Source organism: Rhinolophus sinicus, chromosome 14 (assembly GCF_057876585.1).
Source record: "Rhinolophus sinicus isolate RSI-liver-muscle chromosome 14, RSI-T2T, whole genome shotgun sequence".
NCBI lineage: Eukaryota > Metazoa > Chordata > Mammalia > Chiroptera > Rhinolophidae > Rhinolophus > Rhinolophus sinicus.
In genome coordinates, this window is record NC_142514.1 from 26,337,835 (window position 1) to 26,355,639 (window position 17,805).

The window sequence follows — 17,805 nt, forward strand, 5'->3', positions numbered from 1 at the left end:
GGCCGGGAAGTGCTTTTTCCCCTCAAGGATTAAGCTGCCAGCTAAGGACAGGCTAAGACTTCCTTTCACAGGCAGGACAACCCCAGGGAAGGCCCTGGGCAGTGTGCTGTAAGTTGCACAGGGTAGTTGCTCAAGGGTGGGTCCGGGGCTCTGCCACACCTGGATTCAAATCCAACCTCTGCCAATTATTAGATGTTGCAGTCAGTCAGCTGATTTAACCTCTTAGAGCCTTGGTTTCCTCATCTGTAAAAATGGGGATGATAACCAAAGAATGTCTCAAAGGACTGCTGAGAGGCTGACATGAGACTATGCACGCAGAGCCCAGGGCACATGGCGAGCATTCAGCAAGCATTCGCTGCTTACATTATTGCTACGCAGGACTCTAAAGCCGCGCCCAGAAATCACCCTAATCACTTTAGTACTCTTCCTATGACATTGGCTACAGGGTTTCTATTTCTTCAAGTCTTCTCTTACAAGTGCTTTGTCTTTTATCCCTTCAAGGAAAAAAAGAAAAGTGCCTCTACGATGAGTCTAGGAGGAACGTGAAAGCTTCTGGCTAAGTTACAGGAGATGACACTATAAAATAATGATGGGAAAATGAGACCCATATTTAAACACATGAAAATGAATTGTATGGAAAAGGAATGACACTTATTCCATGCAGCTCCCCAGGGCAGGTCCAGAAACACATAATAAAAGAGACACGAAGGCGGACAGGGTCATGACATTGAAAACACATTCCCAGTGACTCTGGCCATCTGAAAATGGAACGAGGTTGCCTCCAGAGTCGGCTGGAACCCCATTTCTAGAATCCGAGTGCCCTCGCCAGTTAGCCCTTCTCTGGTTTGTCTGAGAACATCGTACAGCCACCTAGGCACTCTCCTACGTGGTACATCCTTTTCTCCATCTAATTCCTACTTGTACCCGAAGGCTCACCTGACTGTACGTGACACAACAAGGCCTTAGTCTCTGAATCCCTCATCAAGCAGCACGACACAGTAGTCAAGAACACAGGCTCTGGGATGGGTCTATCCTCAGATTCCAGCTTCGCCACTTATGTGTGATTTTGGGTTAGTCACTTAACTTCTCTGGACTTCAGCGCTCCATTGGTAAAATCATACCTACCTCCCAGGATTGTTGTAATTAAGTGAGTAATGCATTAACAAGTGCTTGGTTAGCACAGTGAGTGACATTTACAGATACAGAAATATAGAGACAGTAAAAATACCAGTGGTTGCTAAGGAAAGGGAGAAGGAATGAATAAGTGAAACACGGGATTTTTAGGGGAATGAAATTATTCTGGATACTGTAATGGTAGGTACATGACATCATGCATTTGTCAAAACTCAGAACCTACCACATAGAGTGAGCCCTAATGTTAAGTATGGACTTCAATTAACAATAATGTATCAGAGTAGATTATAATCATAAATGTATCACTCAAATGCAGGAGGTTAACAATAGGGAACTGGAGGGGAGGGGGCGGGGTGGATGGCAATTCTCTGTACTATCTGTTCAATAAAATTGAAAAAATGTAACTTAAAAAATAATATACATAAGGTAATGATTTACATGTTAGAGCCTCATTTTTGAAAAGTGCTTGGTTAGCACACAGCTCTTACACAAAGTAAGGGCTCAATAAATCATAGCTGTTATTTTTTTCTATTACCATTTTTACTATCATTTGGCATTTTACCTACTGGTAATGTTAACTTTCTTTTAAGCATTTCAGCCTCTTTAACTAGAATGTGAGCTTTTATGAAATAGAGATCATGGTTTTCACTTTTCGGGATCCCCCAGAATATCCTGAGTGGCATCTGGTGAATACCAGGCTCTCAAAATACATTTAATTGAATGACAAAGTCATTTCCTTAGTCATCAAGGCCAAACACTCTTGTAGAAAATGGCTCTACACGGACTCTGGGAACGTGGACTACTTCTCTGATTTGGCCACTGCTGTCTGGTTTCATCTGAGGGGGTCCTGTCAGTCCCTCACATCAGCGTGGCTCTGCCCAGAGACAGAGCCCGCTTTCCTGAAATGTCCTTCGGTCTCTGGAGTTTGTGGGCCGCTCTCCTGTCCTAGATGATGGCATTGGGTTGCAGACGGAGTATTTGTTCAAGTGCCCACTGCTAGCGAAACCTGAAGGTGGTTTCTCTGCCTCTCTATTTAAGTATCAATGTGGATTTATACCACTTGATTCTGGGAGAAATACCTAAGAGGTAGAGTTACAAGTTTCAGGGCAGGTATGATAGCCATTTTCCTTTCTGAAGTAAAAGCCTCCGAATACGTCACCTATGTAAATACACTTCACCCCACGGGATCTGTTCACATGATACTTACAATTTGTTCTTGGTTTTGCGATGAACTGGTGGCACCATTCAATATCCACTGTAAGTTCTGTTCTCCCATGACTAGGCTGGACTGCAGGATAGCCGTGTTGGGAGTCGGGGTGATGGTGATAGTGGGATTATTAGTCAGGACAGAGTTGGCACCCAGGGGCAGAGTCTGGACCATGGCTGGCAGGGGCTCAGTAGTACTTTGTGGTTGGGGCGGTGCTGCCACGGCTGATGCCACTGCCGCTGCTGATGCAGAAGCCCCAGCAACAACAGAAAGTCCTGGTACGATGGGCTGCGGTGCCTGGGGGTGCGGAAGAAACTCTTGATGATTAGCAGCAAACTGTGTGCTGTGGGGAACAGGCACTTCTGGAGGTTGTAAGAGAGCGGGGGGGTTGCCAAATGCAGCTTGCTGGGAACCAGTTCCTAGGGAGGGAGCAGGCGGAGGAGCAGACGGTGCTGAGGCTGGTAGTAGAGGCTGGGGTGGCTCGGAGATGCCAGGCTGCAGTACAAGCGGAAGAGATAAAGATGCTGAATTTCCTGTGGATGGCGGAACATCACTGACTGACTCTGCATCACCATTAAAACTTTCAATCAAGGCAGCTGGCAAGAAAAAGAAATAGAAATATATATACATATCCCAAGCCTTATATGAACCACAAAAACAGTCACTACAGGCTAAACCAAGGACAGCTGAAGTCTGTCAGAGCCAATTTCTCCATTGCTAGTGGGCTGACTTTCAGCTTCTCATTTAATGACACCTCTGGTCGAAGTACCAGGCTTTACAATCAACCTCACTTTATAAATGTAAAGACCTAGTATAGGTCTTTGCGTAAAAAAATGTGTCCTAAGGCTTTTCTAGAAAATGGGCTTGACATCCTTTTTTGGCATGACCAGTGAACACACTTTCTGACTACTGTGAAGCTTCAGAGACAGATTTTCACTCAGATAGTTTGATCCATGCATCCGATGCTAAGTCTGGGGATCCTATCCACTCATGAACAGGGTGTCACGTCAGAAGCAGAAAGAGCTCGTAGCTTCTCTCATTTTTTAAGGCCCACAAAACTTTTGGAAAAGGAGACCCCTTCCCTTGAGGGTCTAGGAAAAACAGACCTTCAAGTAGACCCTTGCTGAGGAAAATAGGGGAAAAGATGGACTTGAACTGAAAGGCTCGTACTTCTCCAATCCCTCATTAAAAGTCACTTCATTCAAAGGAACTGAAATAATATTTCACAGTGACTGTCATTCAGTGTGTCAACAGTGTGACCTCTCTTTCCCAGTGCTGAGATCTAAACAGGAAGTCTGTATAACAAACCTGTCTGTTGAGGGTCTTCCTGAATCGCCGAATCATCTGCATTCTGGAACATTGATTTAAAGATGCTTGCTGGTGAAAGAGTGCTGAGATCCTGGCCCTGTGTCTGATGGACAAAACAAGGATGTGAGACCGCAAGTGGATGTAATTCCTCACCATGACAGAACATACTCGTAGAGCAGCAGAACTGCAATGATCTTTTGATATGCTTATTTCTAACTTCCCTTTTCAGATGACAGATAGGTGGTAAACCTCAGACACTCAAGATTTGGATCCTCAAACGCTTGAAAACAGAATTCGACAAGCTGACTTGCAGGCTGAATGCCTGTTTTTGTAAATAAAGTTTTATTGGAACCCATGCACACTCGTTCACTTATTCTCCATGCTGCTTTCAGCTACAATGGCGGAGTTGAGGAGTTGTGACAGAGAATATATGGTCTAAGAAGTCAAAAATATTCACTATCTGGCCCTTTACAAAAAAGTGTGCCGCCCCTGCTTTAAAAGACTGAATCCTACATGAAAATGGGATTGAATAATATCCATTACCTGCAACTTGTTTTTCTCATGTAATAATAATATATTGTTAATACCTTTCAAGGTATTATAGAACATCTATAATATTCCAATATGTACATATGGTAATGAATCAAACAATATAAAGAAACACAATGGTAGAACGTAGTGATCACCTTATGCTCCATATTGTCATTATATTGATTCTTTGTAACTTACAATTAAGAAAAGGTCAGAGGCATTTATAAAGATAAAATGTGACAAACAAATAAACACATAATGACTTGAGGACCTGACTTCTGACAGGCACCAAATAAAATGACCACCTCCACGCTTCCCTTTAGTTAAGGGGAGGGGAAAAACAGCAATTCTTTTACCTGCAATCCACCTCCAGTCTACCTGCCCATGCATTTTGCAGGGCAAGAGTGACAAAGGCAATCTCCAAGAGTCTAGACAAGTAACAGAAGTAAGTGAAGCCAGGAGTGGGGAGGACAGGGGCTGGGAGGCTATGGCAAACTTGACAGCATGCGCCATCATCTGAGGGGCGTCAGTGGAATGCTGCCATGTGGCTATGCAGGTTGGAGATTACCAGAGCTCAAGAATGGTCCCAAATTTGGATTTTTTGGTGAAAGCTACTGATTTGTAATTAAAAGCAAGTAATTAAAGAACAATTTAAAAACAATGTACAAGCCAAATAAAAGCTTTCTTCAGGCCAGATTTGGCCCTAGTGCCAACTTGTGCTTTAAGGTCATTTTGCAACAACTCCGCTTCTGGGAGGGAGACATCACTCTGGGACTGGGCAGACGTGTGGTGAGCAGAACTCTCCACCCCTCCAGAATTCCTCCGAGAGGAAAATGCCCCTCTGACCCAAGAGGGGCAATTAGTCTCGCATGATTCCATCGTCAGGAAGAACAAGAGGGGACGCTGAACGAATATGATTGCCAGTATGATAGAAGCTGAAGGCAGAAATCTACGTGAGGCTTCCAGTTTCCAGTCCCCAGTGGGTTAAGAACCACAGGCAAGACAGTGGCCTTCAAACTTTTCACCATGACACAAAGCAAGAAATACATTTTACATTATACAGTATGTATGTACATATATACTTCATATTATATACATATCCAACATATCCATATGGATATATGGATATACGTCTACAAGACAGCTTATCCTTACTATGTGCAGTGTCTTCTGACACTTTCAATTCTGTTGATGTCCTTAAAACACTGATGATAAACTACTATTTTATAACCCAATAAAGAGGTATGACTCAGTTTGAAAAAAAGTGGGCTAACAACTGCCACTAAGTATAAACTTTGCAACTTCCTCATAGTTGTTATTTTTCTTCTACTTGTTTACATATCAGCAGCAATAGCATTGTTAAAAAGGGGTGAGCCTGTGTGACTCTGAAAGATTATGTAGAAGAATGTTCACAGCAGAACTATTCATATTTGCCCCAAACTAGAAACTATCCAAATACCCAACGGAAGTAGAAAGAACAAACTGTGGTATATTCATTTAGTTGTAGTACTGTTCAACAAAGAGAATAAATGCTCTATTACTATATGCAACAATATGGATGAATTTCTTAAACATAATGTTGCAAGAAAGAAGCCAGCACAAATAAGTCTATACCACACGATTAATATACTGCATGACTACAATTATACAAAGCACAAAAACAGGCAAAACTCATCATAGGTTGTTAGAAGTCAGGATAGTGTTATCCTTAGGGAGAGGCAATAGCTGTTAGGGGGCTTGAAGGGGGCTTCTGGGGCGCTGGGAACGTTCTGTTTCTTGATTTGGGTGCTGGTTACGTGGATGCGATCAACTGTGATTCATTAAGCTGTACGTTTACAACAGGTTTACTTTTCTATATGTATGTTAATATGAATAAAGCTTTTTAATTTAAAAAAAAAAAAGGAAAAAGGACAGGGCTGAGTGAGGGGACTGTGACTCAACCACTGCCAGGCTTCAGGATAAAAACCCTGGGAGCAGCTCCCAAAAGTAGAACAGACAAGAACAGGGTGAGTCTCTGGGGCCTGGAGCAAACAGAAGAAAGAACACGGGGAGTTGTCGGGGACCAGGATGGACCCTGAAGCTCAACAGCTGAGAGGCCCAGGGGGCCACTCTCTACCTGCTTCAACCTTCCTTTAACAAAAGATTTGAGCAAACCAGAGTTCACTTCTAGGACACATATACACATGTGGCTGCCCAGAAACCCACAAAATGATGATCACATAAAAATTTATCATTGGATGGGGCAGCCCAGTGGGCTCAGTTGATTGAAGCACGAGCTCTGAACAACAAGGTTGCCAGTTAATTCCCGCATGGGATGGTGAGCTGCGACCCCTTGCAACTAAAGATTGAAAACAACGACTGGACTTGGAGCTGAGGGGCCCTGGAGAAACACACTGTTCCCTAATATTCCCTAATTAAAAAAAAAATTATCATTGGATTTTAACAATTTATAATTTTTTTAAAGCAAAACAAAGCAAAATTAATCTTATGACTTCAAGGATTTGTGGCCTTAGTTTGAAAGGCTAAAAATGAGACTATTTCCAATTCTGGGGTAAATGCTGGAAGACAAGGGCACAGTAGGTAATTTGACTCCAAGGGATGGAGCAGCCTCTCTCATGCTGAAGTTGTGGTAGAAAAGGATTCCATTTTTGTTACGAGTACTTAACGTTCTCACGCACCAGGATTCCTCACCTAGTGACCCCAGGGCGCCACAAAGCTCCTTAGTCAGTGCACTCTTAAACCATTTAATACAATCTCTGAGACTAAAGAGATCTTATACCCAGAAATCTCAAGCTGCATAGGTCAGAGGACATCTAGGCCACTCAGTATAGACAGTTCTTTTAGAACATTAGCTCTGAAATGTGAATATGCATAAAAATCATATGACGTGTTTATTTAATGTTTTTCTTTGTTCTTCAGATTGATTAATTTCTATTGACCTATCTTCAGTTTAACTGATTCATTCTTCTGTCATTTCCAATCTGCAGTTAAGCTTATCTAGTTAATTTTTTATTTCAGATAAATTTTCAGTTTCAGAATTTCCATTTGGTACATTTATTATAGTTTCCATTTTTCTGCTGAGATTCCCTATATATTCAATCATTACAAGCGTATTCCTTTATGTCCTTGAGCATATAAGAGCCACTTAAAAATCCTTGTCCGCTAAGTCTAACATCGGGCTCATCCTCAGGCCGGTCTCCATAGATTACCTTTGCTGTTGAGTAGGGGTAATGTTTACTAACTTTGGGTTACCCCGTACATTGCAAATGATATGTTGTAGAGATATGGATTGTTACACTTCTTGGAAGAGTGTTTGCTTTAACATTCCACTGACTAGCCTGTGTGCCAGCTCCAAACTCTGTCTTCCCCACAGAGGACAGCAGCTGCAATCTTTGTCCACTTCTTCAGCCTTTGCTGGGCTGCTTAGGGTCTACCCCCCACCTCCACAGTTCAGGAGGCCACTAGAGATTTAGACAGAGTTTATACATGGAACTTGGGGTTCCCCCTTTGTGGCTCTTTGCTTTCCAGGCTATGCTCCCTCACTTTCCAGGTGCTTTGGTAGCCCTGACCACTGTCCTCTGCTTTATTAAGCCAGTAAGACTGAGTGTTTATTACTGAATTCTGGACATCTTGTTTGGTATTAACCAGGGCTTGCCCTGAGTGGCTAAGCATAAAACCCGAAAACCCATCCAAGTGCCTTTGCTATCTTCCAAGTGGCCCCTTCTTCCAAGCGTTACCTCTGCCTGTTTGGGTTGCTCTCTGGTGCCGTCAAGGCGTCGTTTTTTGTATTTTGCCCAGCATATACAGTTGTTTTCTATGGGAGGGTTGTTCTGATGTGAGCAACTCTGCCATTAACAGAACCCCGGCCTCAGGGTGCCTATATAAAAATGCAGTGTCAAATGACACTCCCAGAGGACACTGACTCAGTGGCCCAAGGACTTACGTTGTCAGAAGAGCTGCAGATAACTCTACTTTGAGAAACACTTTTTCACAGCATTCTTGAGTCATTTAGTCTCTGTTCAAATACTTCCTTTCGCATTGATTCCTTCTTATTTATTATGCATACATTCAGAAAAATCTAACCTAAGCTATATTTATTTAGCAGAGAAAAACAACAAAAAATGCACCCTTAACAACCAGTAAAGCACATAGCTCCTTACGAAGCAGCACGAGCTCAGGCTTAATGCCTGGTCTGCAAGGCACATCATGGGGCCACAGCAATGGCAGGGAAACTCCCAACAGAGTGAACCGAAGCAATCAGACCTAGAGGTAGCGGGGTTGTTCTTCAGCAGAGGGCCTATATAGGAGGTTTGCTTCAAAACCCCAATGTGCTGAGCTCAAAGCAAGGCAAAGACTGATTTAGGTCAGACTGGCAGGGCTTGAGAGAGTCTGGAAACTGGTATTCTGGCTCCTCCTTACAGGGGACTAATTTTAAGCGTCTCGAGGACAGACCACACCTACATTTTTACCACTACAAGCTCAGCACCAATGCACTGACTAATGGAATAGGCACTCAATAAATATTTGCTAAGTGAATAAAGAAAATTTTTCTGCAGCCGGAAAGTTGTCAAGTGAGTGACCTGGTCAAAAAGCATTAGGCATCAGAGAGAACAACCTCTCCTGTGAGAGCTCTTATCAGGAAAAAAATAGACACAAAAACAAAAAACCCTAAACAGTCAGTAACTGAACACAAGTAAATCTGGAAGACTTCAAAAACTGGCGTCCCTCCATTTTCCCACCAAAGGGTGTGCTCCATTCTTGAACCCACATCACAGATATACTTACTGTATTGGAATTTTCTCGCAAGTCAGAATCTGTGGACAGAAGGCTCAAGTTACTCAGACAAAGTGAGTGATTTGCATCCTGTAAAAGAGAAAAAATTCTAATTAACAACAACAAAATAATTAGGATTTATAGTAGCATATCATGTAATAAAACACTTGATTACAACACCCCAAATGTCTAGATGTGTTACCTGGAGAGGTATAAAACCATCCAAAGCAAGGGCTACGCTAATTATTTCAATTTTTAAATCCTGGTATTAGAATAATCTCTTACAGTTCTTAAAGATGGTTAATAAAGAGTTTTAAGAATTATCTCACAACTCAGGCTCTAGAATAACAAAAGCTGTGATAATATGAAATAATATTTGTATAATTGGTCTTATTATTTACAAAGCAGTTTTACATGACCTCATTTGCTATTCATATAAAACTCTGAAGTACTATTTTACATTCCCATTTTAAATATGAGAAAATTAATGCAAAGACTGGCAGTGAACTGTCCAAAATTACATAGCTAATTAGCAGAACACAAACCCAGTGTTTCTAACTGAAAGTCCATCTTCCTTCCATTTATCACTGTGTCTCCAATATGGGCATTTCAGGGATCATTACGCAGAGTGGTACTGAGCGTTTACTATTCAAATACAGTTGCCCAGGCGAACTCTGAACTCTGGATTACTAGAATGCCGGTTGCAATTCACATGTATTATGTGGTAACGCTGCTTACCTCATGGATCAGATGTTCCCATTCATGCATGCATTCAACAAATATTCACTAAGCATCTACTATGTATCAGGCACTGCTCTAGGACCAGGAATACTAATGAACAAAATAAACTCAGGGGGAGGGGCAATAAGACAAACAAATATACAGGGGAATAGGGAATGTTGGGGTAGGAGTTGCCCTTTTATTAGATTAGAAAAGACCTCTTAGATAAGGCGGTATTTGAGCAGATACTGAAGGAAAGAGGGCATAGACCATGCATATATCCAGGGAAAAGTGTTTCAAGCAGTAGGTACAGCAAGAACAAAGGCTCGAAGACAGGAGTGGGTTTCCCTTGTTCAAGGAATTACAAAGGCTGAAGTAAGAGGAAGAGAAGTAAATTAGGTCAGAGAAGTGACCAAGCCAGAGAGTAGGGCCTGTAGATCACTATAAAGATTCTGACTTTAAGTGATACAAGGAGCTACTGGAGGTTTATGAGCAGAGGACAGACATTATCTGCCTTATGATTCAGAAAGATCCCTCTGGATGATATATGCAGAACAGTCTGTTTCAGGGTGGAGTGGGAGTGGGGAGAAGGGGAAAAAGGTGCCAAGAAGACCACTTAGCAGGTCATAGCAATGATCTGGATACAGATGACAGCGACTTGAATGAAGTCATCAAAAGAAGTAACCAGTCTAGATATATTCTCAAGGTAGAGCCCATAGACTGCTGGTGGATGTGGGGTATGAGGAAAAAAAAGAGGTATTTAGAAAACCTCCAAGATTTTTGGCCTATGCCACTAGAAAAACAGGTGCCAATTACTAAGATGGGAAAAACTGCAGGAGGAACAGGTTCAGACATGTCAAATTTGAAAGAGCAGATGATGATATCTGGGTGGAGATGTCAAGTGGGAGGCTGAACACACAAGGCTCGAGTTCAAGAAGAGATCCCGGCTGGATAAACAGTTAGGACTCAAGGGCAATGCAGATGGCATTTAGAGCCTAGAGGAGATTCCCTCCACTGGAGGGTGACTTGTGATCCAGAGAAGATGAGGTCTGAACACTGTGCACTGGGGCCCCCCAATGCTTAGAGGTGGTTGGCACTTCAACGGTCCTCAGACTGTTATAAAAATGAGAAAACGGACCATGACTTAATAAATGCAGCTTAGTAGACAAAGACTCTCAAATCTTAGTATTTTTTATCTGGTTTTACAGATGAAGAAACGGAGACACAAAGAAGCCATCTGCCTAAGGTCATCCGATTAGTGGCTGAGCTTAGATCTGAAGTCACGCAGCCGAGCTCCAGCGGCTGCAGTCTTCATGACGAATGTGATTTTGCCTCTTATAACACAAGGGTCAAGAACCAGGCTCTAGAGTCAGATTGCCTGCCTCTATTAGACTAATTACAAGCTCTGGATACTTAGACAAGTTATTTAATTTTCCTTGCCTCAAGTTTCCTTTTTTTTTTGTAATATGGGGATAATAGCAGTGCTGACTTCAGAGAGCTCTTGTGAGATAATCCATATAAAAGCACTTAACACAATACGTGGCACACAGTAAACATTCAGTAAATGTTAGTTATTATTACTAATAAAACAGAGGGGGAGAGTCCTTTTAAAGGGCTCTTTTGCTGTTTAAAAACTGCAACCCACAGAATTAAAGTATGCTGTCTCTCCCCAAATCAAAATCATATTACATACTTTTAAGAACCTCATTATGAAAAAGGGGGTCAGCGTGTTTCAGTTTCTTTAGCCATGAAGTAGCAAGATAATAATAGTACTCATTCCTAGGTTTAAACGACATATGGTAAGTACCCAATACCACATAAGAAGTAATAACAGTAAATTTATCCCAGATCTCTCTGGAGTGAGCTGTAGGCGAGGGAAATATGGTGGAGGAGCTAGGCAAAGAACAGACAAAGCTGCTTCAAGTGCCTAAAACTTTGCAGAGGCCTGTTCTGAGGCTCAGTGCCTTAACCCAGTGGCTCTCAAATCTGGTCTGCAGACAATTCAAAGGGCAAGGGACCACCCCGACTCTGCTTGGTTCTCCAATGAGAGATTAACAGATGTGTGAAACAAAGCACTAATTCGTGTTGCAAACTCAAGTACAGATATGTCATTTTATAGGCATGAATGGGAAAATAATACCCATCTAAAGCATCCGGCTGGTCCTTTGGAAACCATTCCAAGACCTCTGGTTTCAAGAGACTCTTCCACCAGGCCTGACAGAGGAAGTGGAGCTGAATCAGAGGCTGAAGCACAGGGAGCCTAGTGAGGTCTCCAGCTTCTACCACCCCTTCACAAAGACACAGATCTTGGCCCTGATTTCTTCCCTCTCACTAACAGGTACATAGCGAAGATGCGCTGACCTTTCACTTTGATATAGAAACAACTGCTGCTGTTCTGTAGCACCCAGATCAAAACCAGAGACAAAACACTGCACACACCTCTGATCCATTGTGATTTGGAAGTGCATTGTATAAGTGTCCTTTGTTATCATGACCTTTCATGTGACTTTTGAGACTGTATTGAGTGCTGAATGTTTTCTCACAGCCGTTACTGGGGCAGAAAAAGGGTCGTTCACCTGCGAGAATGACAAGCAGTGTTAAGTTTACCATAAAGTCATTTCACTGGATTAAGACATCTACTATTTCCTAAAAGAGGACAGTATAATAAATATTCTTATGAGAGTTCAGGTAACAATTGTTATAAGTTAATTACATGTTAATTATCTCAGTCCTAAAACTTAACGTAGAGGAAAGCACTGAGAATTGCCTGCTCCTGGGAAGTTTAAAGAAACTGGTTTTTTCCCCAGGTGTGTTTTTTTTTTGAGTGTCTTTGTATTGGTTTCATTTCTTAAGGTTGGATTCCTGAGTCCAACGTTTAGATCCTTCTACCTCTGAAAGTCAAACATTATAGGTGAAGGCTAAGGCTCACTCCCTCTACAAAGCTCTCTATAGGTCTCAACGGAAACAGATTATTTATTGGCTCGATGAAGGTTAAAACAAAAAATAAATATTAACCTAAACTCACCAGTATGTGTACGGACGTGAGTTTTAAGGTGGTGGCTTGCTGCAAATGCTTTTCCACAGCCATCATGATCACACCTAAATAAGTGGTTTAAGCAAAAGGAAACAGCAGTCATTAGTTAACAGACTTTCATCTTCATCATCTCTTATAAATATAAACTCAAACCAAAACAAGATCGTATCAATGAAATTGGTTTTAGAGATGGGAATGATGACAGGTCCAGTCCCTGGAAAAGTTAGGCGACAAATGTGAGATCAGAGGAAGCTGATGGCCCAGGATAAGTATTTCTTGTCCTATAGGTAAGGCACATGTTGAGAGACCTGACAATAAAAACCTTTTGATGAATTACTTAACAGAATTCTATTGACAATAAGATCACATTGGAAAACCTAGGGCCAGTGCAGTATTAGAAATATCAACAGTGGATACAGAGGCTCTCGTATAGGCATGGAGCCTGAAATAGTAACACTAGAACAAAATCAGGACATATTGGCTATAATAACTTATCTGTAATCTTCAGTGTCTACTTCAAATCTACTTCTTCCTCTTTTATTTTCTTGATAACCAGAGCCAGAAGTAATTTTTCTCTCCCCAGAACACCTAAGGCATTTATCTACACACTTCTTTTATGGCACCTGTTATTTCCAATCTTGTTTTATCTCCATTGTATACATTTGCTATCCGTTCTCCTAGATTGTAAACTCTTTGACAGCGGGATCCATATAGTTCTTTATGTTTGCTGTAGTTCTTGCACATAGCAGACATTCAGTTACTATTTATATGAACGAATGCATTTTCTTTTAAGTCAAAATATTTTATTTCTTCAAATAGAAAGCTTCTTTAAAGCATTTCACTTTTTAATTATATGTAGTAATCATGTCTGAGGCCCCATCTAATAGCCAAGAAAAATTAGTAGTATTAATTATCACAAAAAATACACACAATTGAATAGAAATTAGAGTCCCCTCAACAGCCCTAAAGGGACATAAGCGTGATAGCATCTGGAGACTAACCAACTATAATCTAAATACTTTTGCTTTTAGAGGGGCCATGACTCAGAAATACATCTGTAATTTTAAAACACAATTACATTTAATTGGTGTTTAAAAGTTGACTATCCCTGAAGACTTTTCAATTTCTTGGTGTCCTAATGAGGAGAGGAGTGATTTAAGAAGGTAGCATATTTAATGCCACGTATATAATAGCAATTTTTCTTGTCAGAATTCAAAGACATCGTTTAGGAACAATTTTCAGTAATACATCTTTATTATATTTAGGGGGAGTCTTTACAAACTGATGATCTCATTAAAAACATCACATAATCATCCCTAAGTTGTTTTTCAATCCCTACTGAATACCTAGAATTATGTTACATGCTATGAACACAGAAGAAAGTATACGATTTAAGCTTAAACATTTAGTATAGATGCATAGGGGCGGACAGATGGCTCAGTTGGTTAGACTGCATGGGATGGTGGGCTGTGCCCCCTGCAACTAAAGACTGAAAATGGCAACTGGACTTGGAGCTGAGCCCTCCACAACTAGATTGAAGGACAACGACTTGGAGCTGATGGGCCCTGGAGAGACACACTGTTCCCCAGTATTCCCCAATAAATCTTTAAAAAAAAAAAATCAGAAAGACTCTAATTCTGATTTTTAGGGGTTCGTTATTAAAAAAAAATGTATAGATGTATATACATATGCATAAATCAAAACACACAGATAAAAACGGATGCTCCTATATGTTTGTGTTTACACAAGACATATTACAAAGGAACAACTAAACAGTAACAAAATGAAATACCTGTACCACTAGACTAAATTTCTTACCCTTCATTTCCCCCTTTGTCTCCTATTCTTCTCACCTTGACTCTTAGGTAGGTATCCTTTCCCCTGTGCTCAAAGCATTTCCCCTGTGCTCAAAGCACTCTGGGCATCTCAGTCGCAGATACTGTCTGTTTACTTGTGGGGTTTTTTCCCACCAGACTAAGTTGCTCAAGAGGAGAGCCTGTGTCTTAGCATTCCTCTAGCACAGATAAAAATATCTACCACATAAGTGAGTTTCAATAAATGATTCTTCAAAATAAAGCGGAAAACGAGTCAAAAAGCCATCGTCCACAGAGTGAGGACGCTCTCGGAATCCATACCTTCCCTCCAATCTGCAGTAGTTGGTGAAAGCTGTCCTAGCGAGAGCTAACACTGCCAAAGAACTGGGGAAGGGAATTTTCTTTCCATTTTGAAAAGTTTTAGAGTACATCAAGATAGCCAGCTGAAAGCTGGTCAGTGACAAATAGAAAACAGTAAGTAAGACCTACCGAAATGGCTTTTCTCCTGTATGGGTTCGAATGTGCTTCCTCAGATCACTGAGTGTGGTGAAGTACTTGCTGCAGCCTTCAGATTCACAGTTAAACGTTTTCCCTGTGTGAAGCCTCTGATGTGCTTTCAGCCTGTAAGACATCCCAGAGAAATTCCCTTTGTTATAACGTACTACAGAGCCTCCCTGTGTCAGCTTAAATAGGTTTCAGGATCAAGTAAGCGTAGGGCAAATAAAATCTTTTATGAGAGAAGAAAGTGATTTTATTTATGGCTAAATAAATACTGAAAACAGATCTAACAAAAAATAATATATATTGGAAATAAATTAATTCCATTGGAAGAATGGGCTTTGGGGAAGGGTGCCATGTATGATGGAGATGGGGGAAGAGGAAATAGAGCTAAATCCCTAACTTACATAGTGGGAAGTCAATATCCTAAAATGGAAAAATCAAGAAGGAGCAAAATAAGCCTAATACTTAAAAGCATGGAAGTAAATACAACAGTATTAATATTAAGCTAAAAAAGTAGAAATCAGTTGCAAGTGAAGGGGGAGAAATGAGGTACAACAAACCTTGTAAAACTACTCTGTAACATTGAGCATTTATAACTTTGTTAAAAATGATTTTAAAAGATGAACAAAGATCAAGTGCATAAAAATTCTATATCCATAATATATTAGTATCCAAAATTTCTTACTCCAAGAGAAGTACATAGCATAGTGGTAGTATGAGCGCGGCTCGAGCCAGTCCGCCAGGGACTCAAACCCTGGTCCCCCTTTTACTAGACGGGGGGCCTTGAGCCAGTTACAAAACCTCTTTGTGCTTGCACTTACTTGTCAGCTGCTGGGAGGACGAGCACGCAGAACAGTGCCCCGGAGGCAGTGAGTGCCTTTTAAGGGCTAGCTATTGTTACGTTTGTTATTTTATACCCAATGTTGAAGACAAATATGTCTCATACAAATGGTGGAAAAATAGCTACTGAGCGGACCACTCCCCATTTCTCAGGGTGAAAAGAAGTTCAAAGTGAGATAGGGAAGAAAATGACAGAAGCCTTAGTACCAAGATTCTGAGCCAAGAGGAGACAGTACTCTCTCTATGCCAAATACTAAAATCCCCAAGCCAGCATAGAAATACAAATTCAAACACAAATTACTATCACTTTTCAACCCACCCAATATAGGTCAAAATGTTTTTTATAGTTGTATTTAATCAGATCATTACCCTTTTTTCTTTTTTTTTAACGAGGGCACAGCTCACAGTGGCCCATGCGGGGATTGAACCAGCAACCTTGGTGTTATTAGCACCACGCTCTAACCAACCGAGCTAACTGGCCAGTCCCATATGTCAATCTTTAAGTAACAAGTTCCTCTAATGAATTTTAAACAGTTGAGCCTAGTTGTGCTCTTGGAAGCCCTGAAAGGGGACATGTGCATTGTGCGAGGAATGCGCACTCTGCCGTCATGACAGTCAGGGTCAGAGGCAGCAGCACAGCGGGAGGAGAGGCTGACCTGTACAGCGTGTTGAACGCCTTCTCACAGCCCTGCACGTCGCACTCGAATGGCTTCTCCTTGGTGTGCACTCGCACGTGGATCCTGAGGCTGTAGGAGGTGAGGAAGGCCTTGCCGCAGCCCTCCTGGTTACACACAAACGTGTACTCTCCTCGGTGGGTCTTCTGGTGCGTGCGCAGGTTGCCTGCTGTGCTGTAGGTGCGGGGACAGCCCTCAAAGGTGCACTGGTACCGCTTGACCTGGCAGACAGACGACACCTCATCAACAGGACAGAAGAGCCGCCCAGGGCCTAACTCCCCCCAGAGCTGGCTCCCAGGAGATGTGAATGGAACATAAACACAGAAAACTACCTCTACCAACAAGTGGGGATATCTTCCCATTGATCAAATCACACCTGGACAACAAATGAGTAACGGGACAGATAAGCGTAAAGGTCAATATTCTTTTTTTTTTTTTTTTTAAGTTCAAAGTTTTAATCCGCATTTGAACAAGTGCTGGGAAAAGCAAACTTTGGCCATAGTAAGTAAGCCCTGCTGTTGTAGGCCACGAGGGGACCAGCTCGTGCCCCCGGGTACCCCGACTCGCTCCACACTTCCGAGCGGCACCTTCAGATCACGCCCTCGCACTCCGATTGCTCGGGAGATGAATATTCTAAGTGAACATAAGAAGGGTGTTTTTAGACTCTAGTATACATGTGTCCTCTAAAGGTGGGCATATACTGTTACAGTTACCTATATTGAAATAAAATTTTGACTTTGTTTTAAGGCTTGATTAAACATCCTGCCTATGGCACTATATCTTGACTAAAATGGACCAATGTTAAATCGTGTCTAAAACATACTGAAATTTATATACTCAGTCATAGGTATATACATATAGCTCAGTTATACACTACATAGTTTGCACTGAATATTTCCAAGTCTACACAATGAAAATAATGTTATCATGAATTTCTTGGAATATCTGGCAAAATGACATTTCTGAAACTGCCCGCCTCCTGGTTTCCTTTCACTGCCAAACTTCCTGAAGCGGTAGTTTTCACCTGTGCCTCCATTTCTCTCAACGCCAGGCATTCCTTACCACTTGGCAAGCTGCTTCCCTGTATGAAATTATTCTCTTGAACTTCCTGGTGGTCACACTGTTTCATCCTTCCCCACTTTCTTTCTTTTTTTAAAATTTTTATTGGGCAATATTGGGGAATATAGTGTTTTTTTCCAGGGCCCATCAGCTCCAAGTCGTTGTCCTTCAATCTAGTTGTGGAGGGCACAGCTCAGCTCCAAGTCCAGT

At 41.6% G+C, this 17,805-nt stretch overlaps 1 protein-coding gene across 2 annotated transcripts in view; it reads right to left on the reverse strand.

The window, feature by feature from the left end:
* Positions 1–17,805, reverse strand: part of MTF1 (metal regulatory transcription factor 1) — a 39,627-nt gene that overhangs the window by 7,296 nt on the left and 14,526 nt on the right. For both annotated transcript variants that reach the window (XM_019726561.3, XM_019726560.3), the window contains exons 3-9: positions 16,519–16,757; positions 15,011–15,142; positions 12,699–12,772; positions 12,113–12,249; positions 8,966–9,043; positions 3,650–3,752; positions 2,342–2,937 (exon numbers count right to left, since the gene is read on the reverse strand). In XM_019726561.3, the coding sequence (XP_019582120.1) occupies positions 2,342–2,937; positions 3,650–3,752; positions 8,966–9,043; positions 12,113–12,249; positions 12,699–12,772; positions 15,011–15,142; positions 16,519–16,757 (1,359 nt within the window). The remainder of the gene's footprint in view (positions 1–2,341; positions 2,938–3,649; positions 3,753–8,965; positions 9,044–12,112; positions 12,250–12,698; positions 12,773–15,010; positions 15,143–16,518; positions 16,758–17,805) is intronic.